Source organism: Dromiciops gliroides, chromosome 6 (assembly GCF_019393635.1).
Source record: "Dromiciops gliroides isolate mDroGli1 chromosome 6, mDroGli1.pri, whole genome shotgun sequence".
NCBI lineage: Eukaryota > Metazoa > Chordata > Mammalia > Microbiotheria > Microbiotheriidae > Dromiciops > Dromiciops gliroides.
The window spans coordinates 119,957,866-119,978,086 of record NC_057866.1 but is presented as its reverse complement, the minus strand read 5'-3'; the positions used below and the strand labels follow the sequence as shown (position 1 = coordinate 119,978,086).

General features: G+C 33.6%; 1 protein-coding gene across 1 annotated transcript in view; it reads left to right on the top strand.

Annotated features, from left to right (window-relative positions):
- GABRA2 (gamma-aminobutyric acid type A receptor subunit alpha2) overlaps window positions 1–15,641 on the top strand; it is a 151,432-nt gene extending 135,791 nt beyond the window's left edge. Inside the window, exon 9 of the mRNA XM_043970766.1 lies at window positions 7,770–15,641. Coding sequence (XP_043826701.1) covers window positions 7,770–8,075 — 306 coding nt within the window. The 3' untranslated portion in view covers window positions 8,076–15,641. The remainder of the gene's footprint in view (window positions 1–7,769) is intronic.
- Window positions 15,642–20,221: the final 4,580 nt, after the last annotated feature.

The following is a 20,221-nucleotide window of genomic DNA, read 5'->3' as shown; positions in this document are numbered from 1 at the left end:
TGTATGAGTCAGCACACTGGCAGTCCCATAATCTATTTTTCCCTGGATTTAAAAGTTCTTTGGCTTCCCCAGTAATGGGTTCTATCTCCTATGATTCTTCAGTCCCTCTATCAAGTTAATTATAGGTTCAACTATCCATCAGTTCTTTGCTGATAGGCACTACATTTAAAGAAAGTGCTCCATATGCAGTATAAAAATGACCCAAATCATTTGCTTAGTCTTTGGACATACTTGTATATATAAGAAGCATGGAAAGTACTAAAGAAAAAATCCCATGGGCATAGAAATGTATTCATAGGACCTAAAGACAATCAGGCATTGTAGCCATTGAAATTCATGGTCTTCACCTAAAAGAAATGCCCATGTATTCTTAGATTTGGCTTTCCATGAGAATCAATATTCTAGTGAAATACCAGGGTTTTCTATAGGCAAATGGTTATGATATAGAGAGTGAATAGGACCTATGAACTCTTGGTATTAGTTAAGCATGCATAGGAAAAGGTGGTGGGTTTTTTGTTTGTTTGTTTGTTCTATGTTTGAAAATCAAAACTTTTTTGCAAGAGTCCAATCAACCACTATATAGCTCATATGCCTTATGAGCTTTCTGGGAATGCCACTAATTATGTTCATTCCTTTGTAACACAACCCTTAGAAACATCTAAACAGGCTTTTTTAAAATAGAATTTTATTTTCCAAAATATATGTGAAAACAAAATTTTAACATCAATTTTTAAAAAAAACTTTGTGTTCCAACTTCTCTTCCCCTCCCTCCATTCGCACCCCTCACCCACAAGAACTCAAGCAATTAAAAATAAGTTATACATGAGTACTCATGGAAAAATTCCTATATTAGCTAGTTGTGAGAGAAAACAGTCAAAAACCCCCAAAACTTCAGATTAAGAAATTGTCAAAGAGGAAAAGAAAAAAAAATTAAATGTGTTTCCATCTCTTTTCAGATACTATCTATCAGTTCTTAATGGTGATTAAGGTGCTGATATACATGGGACCTTTCAGAGGGTTTGATTCTGTTGACTGCTGTCTTATTAGAGCTCACTCTCTCTTTGTTTTTTGTTTGTGTCTCTCCCCCCCCCCCGCCAGGATTTTATGATCTCAAGCCATTCTGTTTTTCTTTTTAATTCTGTCCTATACCTTTTCTGCCTGCATTTCAGGGTCTTCTTCAGTATTCCTATTCTTTAAGAAAAATATTTCCCATGATTCTGATTTGCCCTCTTTTTTATTCTCTTCTTCAGTAATTATATCTGATCTAATGGCTATAGCACTAAGTGATACCAAAATCTGCTTGTCTATAATGCTGACCACATATTTCTCTGGGAAGTCTTACTGAGATTTTCTGTTTTCCCACTGAGTATCCTTACCTGAATGCCCTGGGAATTATTTGATACTCAGCACATTCCAAAAGAAATTATTATGTTGTTGTTGTTTTGCTTTGTGTTTAACTCAAAGTTGTAATCTCTTTAATTTTCAGTTTTTCACCCCTCACTCAAGCTTGCAGTCTTCCTTCTTATTCCTTTTTCTCTTTCAGTCAATTCCTTTGTGCAGTGACAAAATTCCATGGCATAGAACACAGATTTTGAGTTGGGAATTCCTTAAAAATTCATATATTCTTGGCAGCTAGGTGGCGCAGTGAATAAAGCACCGGCCTTGGATTCAAGAGGACCTGAAGTCAAATCCGGCCTTTGACACTTGACACTTACTAGCTGTATGACCCTGGGCAAGTCACTTAACCCTCATTCCCCCGCAAAAAAAAAAAAAATAGTTAATATATTCCCACCCCCGTTTTATAAGTTAATGACTGATGCCTAAATAGGTAAAGTGTTTAGCCAAAAGTCACATAAGTAGTGTGTCCCACCTATCATCTGAACTCAAGTCCTCTATTTCTTTTTTTGTTTGTTTGTTTGTTTTTGTTTTTTTAGTGAGGCAATTGGGGTTAAGTGACTTGCCCAGGGTCACACAGCTAGTAAGTGTTAAGTGTCTGAGGCCGGATTTGAACTCATGTACTCCTGACTCCAGGGCCGGTGCTCTATCCACTGTGCCATCTAGCTGCCCCAAGTCCTCTATTTCTAACCAGTGCTTTTTCTGGTGGACTACATCTCTCAAATATTACTCCCTTTTTCCATTACCACTATTGCCAGCTTGATCAATATCTTTATCACCACCTGCCTGGACAATTAGATGATTATGATATTTTAAACTTTCAAAGTGTATTCCTTACAAGAATTTTATGATGCAGGCAGGTAGGTGTCACAGTGCATCTAGCACCAGCCTTGGAGTCAAGAGAACCTGAGCAGGGCAGCTAGGTGGCGCAGTGGATAGAGCACCGGCCCTGGGTTCAGGAGGACCTGAGTTCAAATCCGACCTCAGACACTTGACACTTACTGGCTGTGTGACCCTGGGCAAGTCACTTGACCCCAATTGCCTCACAAAAAAAAAAAGAGAACCTGAGTTCAAATCTAGCTTCAGACACTTGATACTTACTAGCTGTGTGACCCTGGGCAAGTCACTTAACCCTTATTGCCCCACCAAAGAAAAAAATACAAAACAAAAAAGAATTTTATGATGCAGATGTGAAAGTATTATTATCTCTACTTTACATATGGAGAAATAGAGATGCTGAGAGGTTTTGACTTGCCCATCATAAAGTTTAGAGAACATGTGAGTAATGGTTGAAACAGATATCTCCTGACTTTCAGTCTAGTATTCAATCCACTCTATTGCTCTGGCCAACTTCCTAACTGGTCTCCCTTCCCCCCATCTCTCCACATGACATTAAATTCTAGTTGGCAAAGTAGATAGAGCACTGAGTCAGAAGGATTTGGGTTCACATCCAGCCTTACATACTTCCTACCTGTGTGACCCTGGACAAATTATTTAACCTTGATTTGCCTCAGTTTCTTTATAAAGTGTTGATAATAATAGTACCTACCTCCCAGGGTTTTTTTAAGTATCAAAAGAGATAATAATTATAAAGTGCTTAGCATACTGCCTGGCACAAAATAAGGCTATATACATGTTAGCTATATTCAGTTAACCTTTCTTATACATAAACTGGTTATTTTATTCCAGTGCTCAAAATTCTCAAATATTTTCCAAACTGCTTACTGAATAAAAGTATAAACTCCTTAAGGTAGCTTGCAATCCAACCATCACCTTACAACTGAAGATTCCCCTCCTGTCTTTCCATAGCTCACAGTATTTGCCTATATGTGGGGTATTCTCTAGACAGACTATGCTATATTTTTTTTACTCCCTATGTGACTTTGAGTGAGTCAGTTCACCTCTGAGCTTCATAGTGCTAATCTACAAAATTAGAATTAGAATAGGCTATCTTTAATGACCCTTCCAGCATTTTACTTCTTATATGATTTTAGAGTAGGAAAAGTTAGAGACAAGATGATATAAAGCACAGAGTGCTAGACTTGGTTCAAAGAATCCTGGGTTCAGTCAGCCAATAATGATTTATTAAGTACTTACTCTGTGCCAGGCACTGTGGTAAGCTCTGCAGATGAAAGGAAAGGGAAAAAATGGTCCATGCCCCCAACTAGTTCACAATATAATATAGGAGACCACAAGCAAATAAATATTTACAAACAAAATAGATAAATATGGCATATATTTGTGTGCATATGTATGTGTTCATATGTATGCATATATAGTGTGTATATATGTATGTGTGTACATATATATACATATATATACATATATATGTATATATGTATATGTATATGTGTATATATATATATATATACGTGATAGATAGGAAATAATAGAGGGAAGGCACTAGAATTAAGAGCGATTCAGCAAGGCTACCTTTAGAAGCTAAGATTTTTGTTTAGACTTGAAGGAGGCTAGGGAGCAGAGAAGAGATAGAAAATTTCAGGCAGAAAACCAGAGAAAATGCCTGGTTCAAATCTTCTTTTGTAATTTACTAGCTGAGTGTTATTTCATAAGTAACTTCAAATCTCTGGGCTTCTGTTTCTTCATAAGCAACATTTGACATTTGAACTGAATAAACTCTATGGTGCCTTCCAGGTCTAAGTCTGTGATACTAAAATCTGACTATAAAATCATTGTCTCTGTGTGATACAGATAGATAGATGATAGATAGGTAGATAGATACATACATACATGGACAGATGAATAGATGGATGGATAGATAGATAGATAGATAGATAGATAGATAGATAGATAGATAGATAGATAGATAGATTTTTTTAGTAGCCTGGGATGGAGTTCCACAGAGACTTGTTCAGTAAAACTTTAATGAATATATTTTTTCTTATAATCCACAATATGAAATTCATACAAGGTCCTATGTTCTCCTGGAAAGGTTTTATTTTCTTTACATAGAATACTTTCTTTCTGCACATGAAGAAGGAACCTTGATCCTACATAAAACAAAACAAAACAAAAAAACCCCTTTCAAATGGGCCTTCAGGAGTATTCTAGTCTCAGCTCTTTTACTATCTACCTTATTAAATTAATCTCATTGTACATTAATTTCCCCATCTTTTTAAGGTGAGGCATGAAGTGGAGTGGATTTAGAGGACTCTTAAGGTTCCTTCCAACTCTAAAATTTTGTGAGTCATAGTTTGGGCCATGTGCTAATTTGCTTCAACCAGTGGAGTTCTAATGTTCAGATATATTCTTATTATTGTCACTGTATTATTTTCACTTCTTGGTTTCAAAAAGCATACTTTGGTTTGCCACCAGTATATAAGTCCTGCTTATTGTGCTAATCTGGCTTTTTCCTGGCTTGAATTAAGTCCCTTGGTGCTTTAGTCATTGAAATGATTGGCATTTTTGAACATCCACCCAGAGGCCTCAATATAGCAATAAACAAACTCTCAATATATTCTGAAACCTGTAAGACATAATTTTAAAAATAGCAAATAGAATTTAATTATGGTGGGTTGCACCATGTTTTCATTCTGCTTCAGTGGAAACAACAAACTATGGAAAGGATGCTTTTTAAAGTTTTCACTTCTCAAGTGTGTATGTGAAGGTTATGCTATAATTTCAGAAAGATTTTTTTTTAAATCTAAATAGCATACATCTTGAATTACCAAAGTAGTTGGAGAAACTACAAAGGAAGTCACCTTTTCCTTCAACTTTTGAATATGTTAGAATGAGAAGAATGAGAATTGCTGTTTATATTTAATTATAGCTCTGTTAAATATAGAGTTATAATTAAATTAAGCCCCATGGACCTCATTAAGAATTAAATACATATAGTCTTAATCCTGACTTAATTTGATTCCAACAGGATAATCATAATTATCTGTGATTTTTTAAAAAGAGAACTAATCAATGCCTTCTTCTAAAGCCCCAAGAAATATAAACTATTTGATGATTGAGTACTTGGTTGAAGTAAACTGAGAATGGAATTTCTTTTGTTCTATTGGTTTAAATAATCTTTATTTTTGTTGTTCTCTTTTAATGAATTTTAAAAAATTTAAAACTGAAAGCAAATATTGGCTCTCTGTTTTGTAAGGAGTTTCCCCTCCTCTCTTCTCTTCTCTTCCCCCTTCCACTTTGGGAGGATGTTGATACATTCCAAATATCCAAGGTTTTAATCATGATGTCTATTCTTTTGTGAATACTTTGTCTTTTTTTAAAGGACTCTTTGGAGTAACTATGATGACAAACTGAGAAAATGTGATATTACACCATTTAGCACAGTATTCAAGGGTGCCTACAATTGATAGTTTGACTACTGACTCATATAAAATAATTTTAGAGAATGTTATATTAGAACTCAAGACATGTGGTCAACTTCCAGAATAAATGGCAAGTGGACAAGTTTTATTAGTGTTCATGGTAAATGGTTATGCCTATGACTCAGACAACTGAAAAACATACTGAATTTTAAAAAAATCGTTATCTATGTCCCTTGAATTGGCAAATTAGAGGTGTGGGGGAGAGAGAGAGAGAGAGAGAGAGAGAGAGAGAGAGAGAGAGAGAGAGAGAGAAATTTTTGTCACAGTTTGAGAAAGGTTAGATTACCAGCAGTCCGTGCCTAAAGGATTTCTACTTCCATAGAAGAATGGATTTGTCTAGAATTGGATTTTGTAGGCAGGGAACAATTGGTCTTTGCTTCACAATTCAGAGAGCGTATGGCATTATTGACCTAAATAGATACACTCTTTTATTGTTTAAAAATTTAATTTCGATGCTGAACTTTAAAAATAACAAAGATAATATTGATTTGTACATAGAAAATTTAGTGTAATAAAGATTGTATATGAAACCATGAAACTCCATTCCAATGTAGCTTCCTTTATTTATAATATAAGATGAGTTCACCTTTAAATTAAAAATCTTTTTTTCCTGCCAATCTCTTCTTTTGGAACTTCTCTTTGTTCTCTTCTGTATATTACAAATTAGGTTTTATTATTCTCTTTATATTTCTTTTTTTGGGGGAGTTAAGGGGAGGAGACACCAATTTTGTTACATTTCTATAGAATCTTCAGACCCATTCAAACATTAATTTATTTTTCAAAATAGGTTAATTTAGAGTATCCATAAGTATAGATATGTTACATGACATATTAAAAATATGTGAAATTTTAGATGTCAATATGTCCATATAGACATCAATATTGTATGTTAAGAAGAAGCCCTTAAGTATAAAAGTTTGAGAGATGGCTATTGTACACACAAGTAATATAAAAGCATTCTTTTGGGCAAATATATTTATATTAGCATGAAATTTCTAGGCATTTAAATGCTATTTTAATTGGGGGGGGTTTCAATGTTCTTTCCTTTAATTTTTGTTCCTAATACTTAGATGAATTTGTGAGGGATGTTCTTTTTGATGATACACATCATAGCTAATTTGTTCCTGCCTATCTAGGCAATTCATTTCCATGCCTTCTCATAAATTAACTGTAGCAGATTTATGCAACATGTTGGAAATCTTCCTAGTTTTACTCTGGCATCATGACACAACAGTGAAGCACAAAAGCTCAGATGTCTCTTTCTCTCACCACATCATGAGCCCATATTAATTTCCTATTGACATTATCCTCATGACATCTTTTGATTATTTTTTCTTCATGGTTTCTCATTGCTTATATACCGTAGCCTCCGTACAACCCACCATATACCTTTCAGTTACCTGCTAGGTGAGATTAAAACCATCACATATATACTCATACACTCATTATTCACTTTTTTTTCCTTGCACTGCCATTCACATCTTTACTGTGACTTCTTTACTCAGAAATGAAAGATTTCTCAAGATGTTTGTGTTCTCAACAAAACATCCAGAAAGTGAATTGATTTAAATTAAATCAGAGTATTCTCACTTTGGAATTACACATTTCTACAGAATGCTTTCCCATATTCTTTACCCTCTGTATGCAACTTGTCATATTATATCATGCCATGAAGCATTGGATAATTTCTTATAAGCACATGATCTTCTTATTATAATAAAACCACACTAGCAACGGAGTAAGCATCACTGATGTACCTGTAAGGACTCCCTGTTGATGGTAGTTTCATGACTCCATGATCCTCCTTCATTGAAATTAACTTCTCCAATCTTCATGTCCCTGATATTTGTTGTTTCCTTTAAAAAGCTACCAGAATAGCTATATAATAGCAAAATATAATGAAAAAATGGCCTGGAAAATAATTCTTTTGATCAAGTTCATTTGATGAGGTCCCGAGACTCATTGGCCAAGCCTCCATTAAATAGTTGTCTAATTCTGTCTGCACAATTTTAATTTCTATGTCTTTCATAGAAAAAAGAAAAGGCATCCGTGATGAAGAAGAACAATGCCTATGCTGTGGCAGTGGCCAATTATGCTCCAAATATTACGAAGGACCCAGTTCTTTCTACCATCTCCAAGAGTGCCACCACAGCAGAAACCAACAAGAAACCAGAGGGAAAGCCAGCAGAAGCAAAGAAAACCTTCAATAGTGTTAGTAAGATTGACAGAATGTCTAGAATAGTTTTCCCAGTCTTATTTGGTACTTTTAATTTAGTGTACTGGGCAACATATCTAAACAGGGAGCCTGTGCTCTTAGGGTTTGCTCCATCAACCTAAATGCAAAACTTTATATGGATAATGCAAAATAAAAATCTGCTAGGTTGTTTTGCTATGTACAGTCTGACTAATAACTGCTAATTTGTGAACCAATATGTACAGAATGTATATAGAAATCTATCTTATCAGTAAGTCTCCAAAGGAGGCCCACATTTGCTAACTCATGGGATCTGTAAGCAGATAGCACCCATGCCAACTGAGCCATTGCTTTTACAAAGGTGTACCGAGGGAAGTTGGTTTGGAGTCAATTTCAGGTATGCTGAATATGACCTCTATTTACTGTAGAAATGAAAATGGGAGTCCTACACAACACTTCTGGAACACTTTTGTTTTAGTTAGATGTTAGGATCTTTCTCTACCCATGTCTAATTTTACAATAATGGGTGAAGTTATTATTTAAAAGATGAGTTTTTTTTTTAAAACAGCAAGGTTTGTGCTCTGCAAACTTAACATTTTCCCTGAGTGCTCAGAATCCCTGTTGATGTATTTGGGAGTTTGGTGCACATAAGAAGAATGCTAGGAAGCAAGATTTAGCCTCTAATTATTCTGTACAGTTTGTTTATCCATGTACATATTACAGTCTGATGATGACCTCAAATTTTAGATGATTCACAACCTGACAGGATGTTAATTATGCTTAGAATTGAATAACTGTTGGAATGTCATAGTCATTATTTTCTTACCTTTAGACCTTATTGGAAAGTTGTCATTGAAGCAGTCACTGAAACCCTGCAAATTATTTTTGTCAGCCACAGACAATTTAAATTCTTAGTGTCTCCATTTCACAAAAGAAAGTGTCTTACTCTTTCAAATATGTATTGAGATTGATCAGCCAAATTGTCTTGGTTTGGAGACAGTAACAATTCATTTCAAACTCTGAAGGCTGTTGAGCAATGCTGACATTCCCACTCCTCAGAAACTGATCAGAGCTTTTGTGTCCTGGAGAACATATATGAAAACTGTAAGATACTCTTTGTTCCTGTTTACTAATACAGAAAAATTCTGCCTTAAGGCTTCTCTCTTCATCATTTTGGGGAAGCCACTAATTCTAAAGGAAGAGGCAGTTAAAGTGGCACTTTTTCTCTGTCCTAAAAGCAGCTCACTCAGATAAGATTTAATGTAAATCTGCTTTTGTAAATTGCAACTTTACATTTTGCTGACATAACTTTACAATGGCTTTGTATACCAGAAAAAGGTTTTGGTAAGGGTTGAACATTTTTTTACTTAAACTTTAAAGCATTACTGGCAATTATTGACTATTTCACACACATATACACACAACTCATACATAAGTAGCAAAATTAGAAGCCGTTTTCAATTTTATATCAATGTTTAATAAGAATGAGTAAATTTCTGGAGTTTTTTTTTCTTTTCTTTTGAATGTTTTGAAAATATTCTTTATACCCTGAGACAGCTTTTTAAAAAAATGTAATGATTGTGTATGACCCCCTAACTTCCAGGGTTCTGAACAACCTAAAAGCCCTTTTGATTCACACATATATTAGCAGTTATTAGTTGACTTTTACCAAGAGATCACCTTTATGATGATGTCTTTGTAGAAACATGTGTAGTCGTACAGTGTCATTTCTTGCAGTTTTGTATAGTATTTGAGTCTAGTGCATAAAATAGGTATGTTGAAAAATCAATAAAAGGAATAACTTCTGATGTGGAAAAAAAGCAAAAAGAACCAAACAATGTTGCTTTCATTTGCCTTTTTTCTTTGTTTCTTCTAGTTTTTTCTTTTAAAAAATGTGATTCTCTTCTGTATTCTGCATGACTATATTGAAATCAAGGTCACAAATTCATTTTAATAACAGAATTTACAGTGAAGACAGACATAATTGTCAATAGTCCCAGAGGCCACAATATAATCCATAAGACATTAAAGAAACCAAAGGGTGATGCATAAACCCAATATAAATATCCCTAATCCCCTTCTAATGATGCCTTCTTTATCATAAAAATAGTTTAAAACATGCACTTTACTCAAGCATTCAACTACAAAGGACCTTATTTTCATACATATTTCTGTATACATTGTAGATCTCCCATGTAATTCAGATATGTTTGCAATATGATAAAGTATGTCAGGTTTGAGGGCAAACAGTAAAAGGGGTGCTTTTTTCATGGTATATATATATTATACATTTAAAGAGGTTTTCATTTGTAAATTATAATATATGTCCTTAATGTCAAACAACCCAGGTATAAATTATAAATTTATAAATATGTATATATGTAAAAAAGCTTGTAAATAATTGGTACTTCAAATCAAACACCACCACAAACAATCTCTCTCTTCTTTTGGCAAAGGGCCGTCCCTGCATGGTTTATTGCTGGCATCAGTCCTATGTACAAATTAGAGTAGATTGTCTAGAATCATTATTTTCTTTGGTTTCAATGGTTGAGGATCTTCTGTACTAATTACAATGTAGTCTTATCATATGTTCATATAATTTATTTCAGAATGCTCTGTTACTGCTCTGACTTTGGTGCATGTATCTCTGTGAATATTCCTAAATAGAATCCTTAAGAGTTCTGAATAGGTATGGAGGAATATTGAAATTTTGTTGGGGAGAGGTAGGAAACTCCATGGAGAACAAGGATCACAAGTTATAGAGCCATGAACTTGAAAAATTTACTCACCCCTTAGAAAAACAACTAAGAATGCAGACTAATGAAAGCAATGATTTACTCCAAGGAGGAAAAAAAACATGCAGGAAATTAGGTGTTAAGAACCCTGAGCATGCTCCCTTGGCATATTAATACCAATTTCATGTATGTGTATATATAATACCCAAAGTTACATACACAAGAAATGGAAATATGTCTAATTCAATTATCAGACATGCCCTGCTTTGAAATTAACTGATGTAATTGCCATTAAAGTGAGGAGAAATTAATATGAATCTCATCCCTTTAGATAAGATGCTAAAATAAAATGATCAATGAAATATGCAAATCTTTCTTAATATTGGAAATAGTTTTCTATTTTTCTGCTATCCATTTCCTATTGATTTCAAATATAAAACTACAAAGAATACAAACAGTTCACAAATTCATTAATAATCAGTATTTTTTTGATTGTCAGCCTTAAGAATTTTTTCAAGGGATCTTAAGATGATAGTTCTCCTCAGTTTCTCTGTATTTCCACTTTGTGTCAGGATTAGATTAAGATGCATCTTCAATTATTTATTCAGCTTTATAAAAATACAAAGTTTCACTTAAAAATTCCAGTTTGTGTCAGGATTAGATTAAGATGCATCTTCAATTATTTATTCAGCTTTATAAAAATACAAAGGTTCACTTGAAAATTCACTATTCATATTGCTGAAGATCCTTAGGTCTTATATTTTTATCATTAATGTATTAAATGAAAATATAACTTGTGAATTCTCTCATGACTCTTAAAGCTTTCCAAATTATAGATAAAAAAGACCTAGCCATTACTATCCTATGGATTACTGGTATATATGATACAAGATGGTGACAAATGTCTTATTTGACATAACTTTTCTGTTTTCAGAGAGGAGGGGGAGGAAAAAGAGGAGTGAAAGAAGACAGATATGATGGCTTTCTGTATGTTATCAGATTCCTTAAGTCTACTTGTATTCATCTATTCCTTCATTCAGGCCACATTCATTGAGTATCCAATATGTGTAAGAAGTCATATGGGAAAAGACCCATCAGGGAGCTCTACTCTCTTTATACTCAATGGGTTTTAATCCCTAATTTGAAGACCACTATATCAATGTCAGTTAAACATGATTTAAATCCTGTAGTTATTTTGGAATAGTCAACTTTCCCAACATTCTTATTAGCAGCTATTTAAAATGATCATTAGGTTTACTAAGAATAAAGTATATGCAGTAAGGCAATTTATTTTGTTTCCAATCATCTAACTAATGTTTAATATAGTCATAAATCCAGGTTCATAAGTCTTCTGTCTGATTTGTCTAGGTAGAAAAGTAGACAATTTTAGGGAATTATCAACTAGTCTAATACTACCCAGTTCTGATGTTGATTCTCTATTAATTGAGCTCCTTGAGCACTTAGGACCTGGCTTGAACTAGTCTATTAATCCCAAAGGCACAGGATTAAGACCATCTGAGGAACTACTTCTGGCTTAAAATTTGTAGTAACAATACGCTGATGCCACACATCCTAAGACATACAGTTTAATGCATAGGCTTGAATTATAATGAAACATTTATTCATCTCATCCCTTTTGGGTTGAATGCACTGTTTAAAAAATTTAAAACCTATATTTATCATACTTCCTGACTGTATCCTTAGTCTATATAGTTTTATGTATCACAAGACAATATATTCATCATTCCTGTATTAAATCTTAGGTTAACATATAATTGTGGTTTTACAAAATTCAAAGAAACAGAAAGCAGAATCATAGAATAAAGAGAAAAAAATAAGTTAAAAGAAAGGTAAGGGTATATCACAAATGAGTTTAAGTTTAAGCCAAGTTTAAGTTCAAGTTTAAGCCAAGTAAGAACCTCATGTTTTTCCCCTTAAAAAAGGAGAGAATAAGTATCCCTCCAAGTATTATAATATTTCAATAACCTATTTAAGGAAATATTGATAATTTTAACAGTAGAAAAAGAGAAAATTCCTTATTAAAATTAATAAAGTTTACTTAAAATGAACTTTTGTTCTAGGAATAAAAAACTGACAGTTTGGTTGATTTCAATTACAAAGTTTCTTATATGTGTTCTATTTTAAATATTTAGTTAGAACCAACTTTAAACAACAGTATGTTTTTGTTTCCTATATTTGATTTGTTTTTCAGGATATTGATTTGTTTAGAGGGAATTTCTATTTTGTCCACAATAGATATTATTTAAATGCAGACCACTCTCACTCTTTACATTATAGATAGTGACCCAATGCCAATAAACAGTCATAGTAGGAAAGAAAAGTAAATTTGTTATGCTTCTGCTTACAAGATTTCTCTTTCCAAAGAATTAAACAGTAATATCTTAAAGTTTGAATCTACATGTTAGCATATGAAGATGGAGCCTACAAACCAAATGGGCAAGATGAGACAGGAGAAATTCATATGAATTTGTGAAACCTATTTTTTCCTTTATTCAGGGATACAATTCATATGACAATTTTACTTCAAGAATTAATTAGCTTTGAAAATGGTATAACTTTGAAAAGAGAAACTTTAAATGAAAATACTCACTGTTATTGTCTTCTATAGATTCTAGCAAGCATTTGGGTATGTAATAACAATTAAATCCATTATTTTTCAAATGGGATAGTTTTCCTTATACATTTAAATTTCTAAATGCAATAAGTCAACAGGATGACATAACTGTCTGCTAAAGAAAGCCAGAGATCATTTTAAAGACTATTCCCTTAGGAAGTTATTAAAAGATTATAGAAATTGAGTATCCAACTCATTCTCAAATTACTCATTTAACTTCTAGTACAATTGGCTGATCGAGATCCAATGTGGCTTTCTTCTTATGTGAGTAATATACTATGGAGTAGTATTTATGGTTGTAAATGCAAATTCCTATTTAATGCATTCCAAAGCCACTTAGTGTCTAATTTAAGTAAAGTGAACAAATTGTTGTGTTTGGCTGAACTTTCATTGGCTGTCATGTTAATATCTTTCCAATACTTTTGAATTAATGTTAATATAAACATCTGCAACACCAGAGCTACTAAAAGACAATATGAAATTCTGGATGGCCTGTTCTCCTGTGAAACAAAGATTACTACTTGGTATAGAGAAATGAAAAAAAAAACTCATTTAAGTTGAAGTATTGGTTAATATAGTTTATCATTTTATTTCTCCTATGTTGTCATTTAGTTTTGTCATTTAAAAGTTGGTGATAGCATTCAGGAAGTTATTTTTGCTATAAAATTTCGTTTATCATTTCATACTTTAGTTCTTTTTGTTTTACTGGTTCAAATTTGTCATTAATTTAGGAGAAGGGGTTATACTTTGATTTGAAATGGTATTTGCTTAAAATATGTAATTCTTCAAATCATCAAGTTTACTTGTTATACCTTTTTCCCTTCTGGTGCTTAACACATCATGGTATATTACAGGTTGAAAAGAGAATCGTGAATTGAACCTGAGCTCTCAGATGAATTCCAATACTTGGGCTTTACATTTGAAAGAGGCTTAGGGAAAGAAATCAAAAGAATTATGCTGCAATTGGTGTTAAAATTGCTTTTATCTTATTTTTGCCCCATTGCCACTGTTCCCACTCAGTTTGGTTCATTTCTTGAGTGCAACTTTATGTTTCACCTGTAAGAGAAATATGAAACCTCTGGCCTAGTTTTACTGTGATGTACTGGGTACAGGGGCAGTGAAAGACTAATAATCAGATCCTACCTCTGACAAATACTGTCACTTTGGTCATCATATTGCTAGCACCTAGCATTTATATTTGTATTTGTAACTATGGCTAAATCACTGACATCTCTCTTGAGACTTCATCGTAGACCAGTTACTTATTTGCACTGGTGGAGGGAGTTTACAAACTTGGAGCTCCCAGACTGATGAAATGATAGGTCCTTACTAATCTCTCCTAGCCCCAAACCAAAGGGGATAGATTCATAATCCTTCTGCTCAGAAAACAAAAAGGTAAGCATTTGGTCCCAGGTAGAAAGCAACGTTTGCAGAAACATCTTGTTCTTTTATAAAAGGAAAAAATGCCATTTAAGAGTTCGTGAAATATTGAGTCCTTGGGTTTTGGGACTGCATCGCTTTGGTTATTATTTCTATAGCACCTAGTATAATGACTGGATGTAATAGGTGCTTATTATCTTTGTTTGGTTTTTGACCTATAGTTTTGTCGAGGATAAACTATGGTTAAAAGTCCTCAATGAAACTGAACGCTTGTTGTAGATTGCAGCCTGAAGGTCATAGCATGATCTTGAAATATTTCAGGTAATGCCTGATCCCCGGGAATTATGGGTGCTTGTGCTTCAAATTCCATCGAGGTTTAATAGATTTTATTAAGACAGGCCAATTTGGGGAATCCTCCCTTTCTGAATGCTGGGATTAAACAAAATTTGATTTCAGTGTGTGAAGAATCTCAGGCATGCCACTCTAGCCTCCTTTTGAAAGTGACAGCCTTATTGTCAAGGTTCCACTGGGGATGTTGTGAAGTGTCTTTAGAGAATATTTTCTATGAGTTGCCCAATTAGCAGGGAAGGAGGAGAAAAAGAGAAAGGGGTTCGTATTCTATTTCTCATCACCAATTAACAGCAATGTCCACATGCAGAGTCATTGCATGATGCGTGCACATTACACTGACCTTTGAATAGTGACACTGCATAGAATTTTCTGGGTGCTTCTCTGGTAAGTTTCATAGCTATTAGGATATAACTAAGGGGTGATAATATTCTTTCATTTGTGACCTTGTTTTAATTGGAAAAGTTATCTTGTTTTAAGTGTAAGAGAATCAATTTAACCTTTATTTGAATGTGTCACTTTTTGCTTGCTGTTGGAAAATAATTATTGAATACCTGCAAATATTGCTTAACATTATCTTTTTGTACTTCTTATTAAAATTAATTTCAATATATTGGATTTCAGAAGTATTTCTTAAAACTATAATGACAGAGGGGGCAGCTAGGTAGCGCAGTGGATAAGGCACCAGCCCTGGATTCAGGAGGACATGAGTTCAAATCCAACCTCAGACACTTGACACTTACTAGTTGTGTGACTCTGAGCAAGTCACTTAACCCTCATTGCCCAGCCCCCCCAAAAGAAAAAAAAAACAACTAAAAACTAATAACAGAGATTTAATAAGTAAGAATAAAAAATTAGTATCAATTAAAGTTTTAGTTATGGGATATGCCAGAAACATTTTATAATAATTTTACTTTGTCTCTTTAAATTGTATTTAATTGAAGAGTTTGGGGTGGGAGAGAATAACTCGTGACCAAGTTGATTTTTATAAAAAATATTCATAACATTCCTAGTTATGAAATAATGAAAAAAAACTGCCTCATTGCCTTTATTCTTTATTTGAGAAAATGATCATATAGACTTCTTGAGTTCAACCAGAAAATTAGTTACTTTTAAGGAATTTTCATCAAAAAATCACATTTCTATGACAGGATTGGAATAAAGTGATTAAGCATGCCTATTTCTCTGATAGCAGCCTCAAGCTTTTATTTCATTCTTAAATCAATGAATCCTTTTATTTGAACATTTCTTTCTGTTAGGCTCATCTTCTTGATTTAATGGAATGCTATTTAAATGTAGGACAACTTATATTAATATAAGTATTCCTATTTAAACTAATGATATCTCACAACATTATCTCCAACAGAGAAATTCTTTTAATGTGACCCTGTTAATGGACATTTCCATAACTCTGGTTATCTTTGGAGGTCACTGTTTGCTGCATGAATCTATTTAAGGTTAGGGTACAACCATAATCTTAGAAAAATACTATTGGGCTCTTGGTCATCCAGTTTGCTGTGGATAATGGGAGAAGATAGCAAGATTAAAACTATGAACATACCCACTAAGTCCTAGTGCAAAGGGTCATTTGTATATTTGTATCACTAGCCTCTTTACACTTAATTTTGTGTGTTAGAGAAAATGTGGCATAGAAGAGAAAGCAGTTGATCTTGAGTCATGAAGCCTGGACACAAATCTTAGCTCTGGCACATCCTAGTTACATGGCCATTGACAAATCACCCTCTTTGAAACTCAATTGCTTCATCTTTAACTGGAGGTATTAATAATTACCTAAGCATCATTATATCATAAAGCAAGATCAATGTTTTTGGTTTCAGAAGATGTGTTTTCAAAACTCTGTTCAATTTAAGATTTGTGTCACCTTAAGCAAATTACTTAACCTTTTTGATCCCTCATTTCCACATCCATGAAATGAGGAAAGGTCAGATCATATGACCTCTAAGTTACTTTTCAACTTATTTCTAGATCTGTGATTCTATGAAACTGATGCATGAACCTTAAATTGATCTATAATGTGAATTGTGAGATCACTTAATGGAACTTTGCTTAAACTAATCTTAATTAGAAAGATTCTCTCAACTGAATTCAGAGCATAGGATCTCAAAGGGAGACCCAAGAAAATGAAAAAAAGTCTCTGGTTCTCATCCTAAAATTACAATAAGGGGCAACTAAGTGGTATTTGATTTGGAATCAGGAATCATTGGGCTTGGAATTTGGAAGATTCATTTTCATGAGTTCAAATCTGGCCTCAGACACTTACAAGCTGTCTCACCCTGGGCAACACACTTAACTCTGCCTCATTTTCCTCATCTATAAAATTAGCTGGTGAGGAAAATGACCAACCTCCTAATATCTTTGCCAAAAACAAATAATCAAATCCAAATGGGTTCAGGAAGAGTGAGACATAACTAAAAAAAGAAAAACAAACATAAAACAAGGGCTTCAAAAAGGAAACAATGTACCCTATAGTGCTACAAAGGAAGATCAAAGTAAAGGAAGCCTCATGTAAAAGAACATGCTCTAAAGTTTGTTGTAAATCATCTATTTTCACTACACATGAAATATATGGGTATGTATTTAATTTTAAATCAATATATTGTTGCAAATTTCACTCTCTAAGAGGCAAGAGAGCGTGGATATCTGCTTAAGCTGCCAAGTGAACATGGAAATTAAGCACAGCTTGGATTATGAGCTAGACATTTATTAGGCTCAGGATATGATCATCATTTTGCCCCTCCTTCCAAGCTGAGAAATAAAGGCATCTCTCAGACAGTAAGCTACTACTGGTGGCAGCACAGGGAGTTAAGGAAGCCTTCTGACTATTGAAGCACTTTTTAATAGAGGTCCAAAGAATCTTTCCCTGTCTTTTAGGCTTTTTAACATCCACAATATTACAAAAGGCTCCAGAATCCCTCCTGTGTGTGTTTAATTCTCTATCACTATTAGTCCTATCCTTGTCCCTGGTTTCTTTCTTTCTGTCCTTGTTTCAAGAGAATCATGACTAGCTTTATACTATGGATGTTAGACTCAATGACCACTTGATATCTCTCTTATCTCTATGAATACAGATTACAGTGCTAAACATTAAGTACAAGTACATGGAGTAGTCTGTTCTAGTTCTAACAATGGATAAGTTGCCTTCCAGGGAACTGAGGCAGAAAGACTTGGATCAATCACAAAGAATAGATTTCCTAGCGTTGGGAACACAAGCACCTCCTGAAATCATGTAGGAGATAATTATGAGGTCAATAGCCTGAAGCCCAGTTAAGAAACTCAAAGGCATAGACAGGGAAGTTAGTACTCAACTATATGGACCATACACAGAGAGGAGATTAGAAAATTGATTCTATAAGATATTAATTATTCTATCAAACCCAAGAGAATTTTCCACTCATATCCAACTCAGGCTAATAATGCATATTTTCTAAATTTATCATAAAATAAAGCTATATAATTTTAAAGAGCATATATATGCATATTTGTGTATAAATAGGTATATATACATATATGTATATGCATGCATACATATACTTGAGGATATTATAAAAGTAATCTATTTTCTATTTCTTTATTTTCATTATCATTATGTAAATCTTTATTTCTATTCATAGATACATATGTAACCATGTGACCAGTGACCAGTGGTCATCCCAAGCTCTGGGCTGTCACAAAATATGTTCAACCACAATTTTCTTTTATCGATTCTTTGTCCTCACCTGGAGTTATTCCAGGAAACCACCAAAATAAACTTCTAGTGTAGGTATCTCCAAAACTGGGTAATGGAAGCCCCATGTCCTATAGAAACAGAAAGGGTAACATTATGAATTTTTGGAATCAAGTTTTATTTTACCCCACAAAAAATAAAGATAAAGTTAATACTGACAGGGTTTTTAAAATAGATATAAACACAAAACTCTCAAAAATAGTATCAGCATCATTCAGGAGTGAACCTTTGATATTTCAGCTGGATTTTCATTTCAATCAAAGCTTCCTACACATTCTATACATTCATCCTAGACCCTTAGCATCATTCCATGGTTTCAGTTCTTCCTAGAAAACAAAAACACTTGGGCATTGTGGAATAAGCTGTTTACTTTCCAACAGATGTACACTTTCTGATAACATACTGACTTTTCTCTCCAAATGAGTAACTGCTCAGGCTGTGGAGACAACCTTCTTTTGGCAAGAAGCTGGATATATTATGACAATAATTTCTTTCTCTAGGCCCAGTCCCCAACTCCCGTACATGACCACCACCACTGACCCAAGAATTCAGGCCTATACCACTGCACATTTATTTTTCTTCTTGACAGGGTAGAGTGAACATGAAGCCCAGGAAAGGAAGCCAGTCTTTTAGCTCACTCTTATAGAATAAGTAGATTGAAAAGTCTTCTGAGAAAGTTTCCTTTAATGACCTAGTGAGCTGGTCTTTAGCATATCCCTATTTAGATAAAGATTCTCATCAAAATGATTACCCTACAGTGGGAAATGCCTCCCCAATTAAACCAAACAAAGGCTAATATCCTGTAATTTTAGGAAATCATTGAAGTAAATAGGTAAATTGGTTATGGGCTTTCATGTCACCCCCTTCCAATTGGGAAGTCATTTTTATAATTATATTTTATATTAACAAGTATTTGTTTTGTATTCACTTCCCAAAGAGGGACTCTTGAAAAAAAATTAGAGAAAACATTTCTACATTGGTCATGTCTAAAAAGGTATGTCTCATTCTTTGTCTAGAGTCTCTTCCTTCTCTGTCAGGAAGTGGATGGCAAGCTTCAATATTGGTCTACTGGAATCAGTAGTTTAGCATTGCAGTAATCAGAGTTCTTGAGTCTTTGAAGTTGTTTGCCTTCTCAGTAACATCATTACTGTATAAATTATTATTCTGGTTCTTCTCACTTCACTCTACATCATTTCATACAAGTCTTTCAGGCTTCTTTGAAATAATCTCTATCAAGACAATTAAAATTAATATGAATAACAGAAATAGATTCATTCTTCTTGGCCCAAGGGGCCAGACCTACTTGTGATGCTTGGGATTTATAAAGATAAAAACTTGGGATATATATATATATATATATATATATATATATATATATATATATATATATATATATACATATATATACATATATATACATATATATATATCTGTTAACTTTATTAA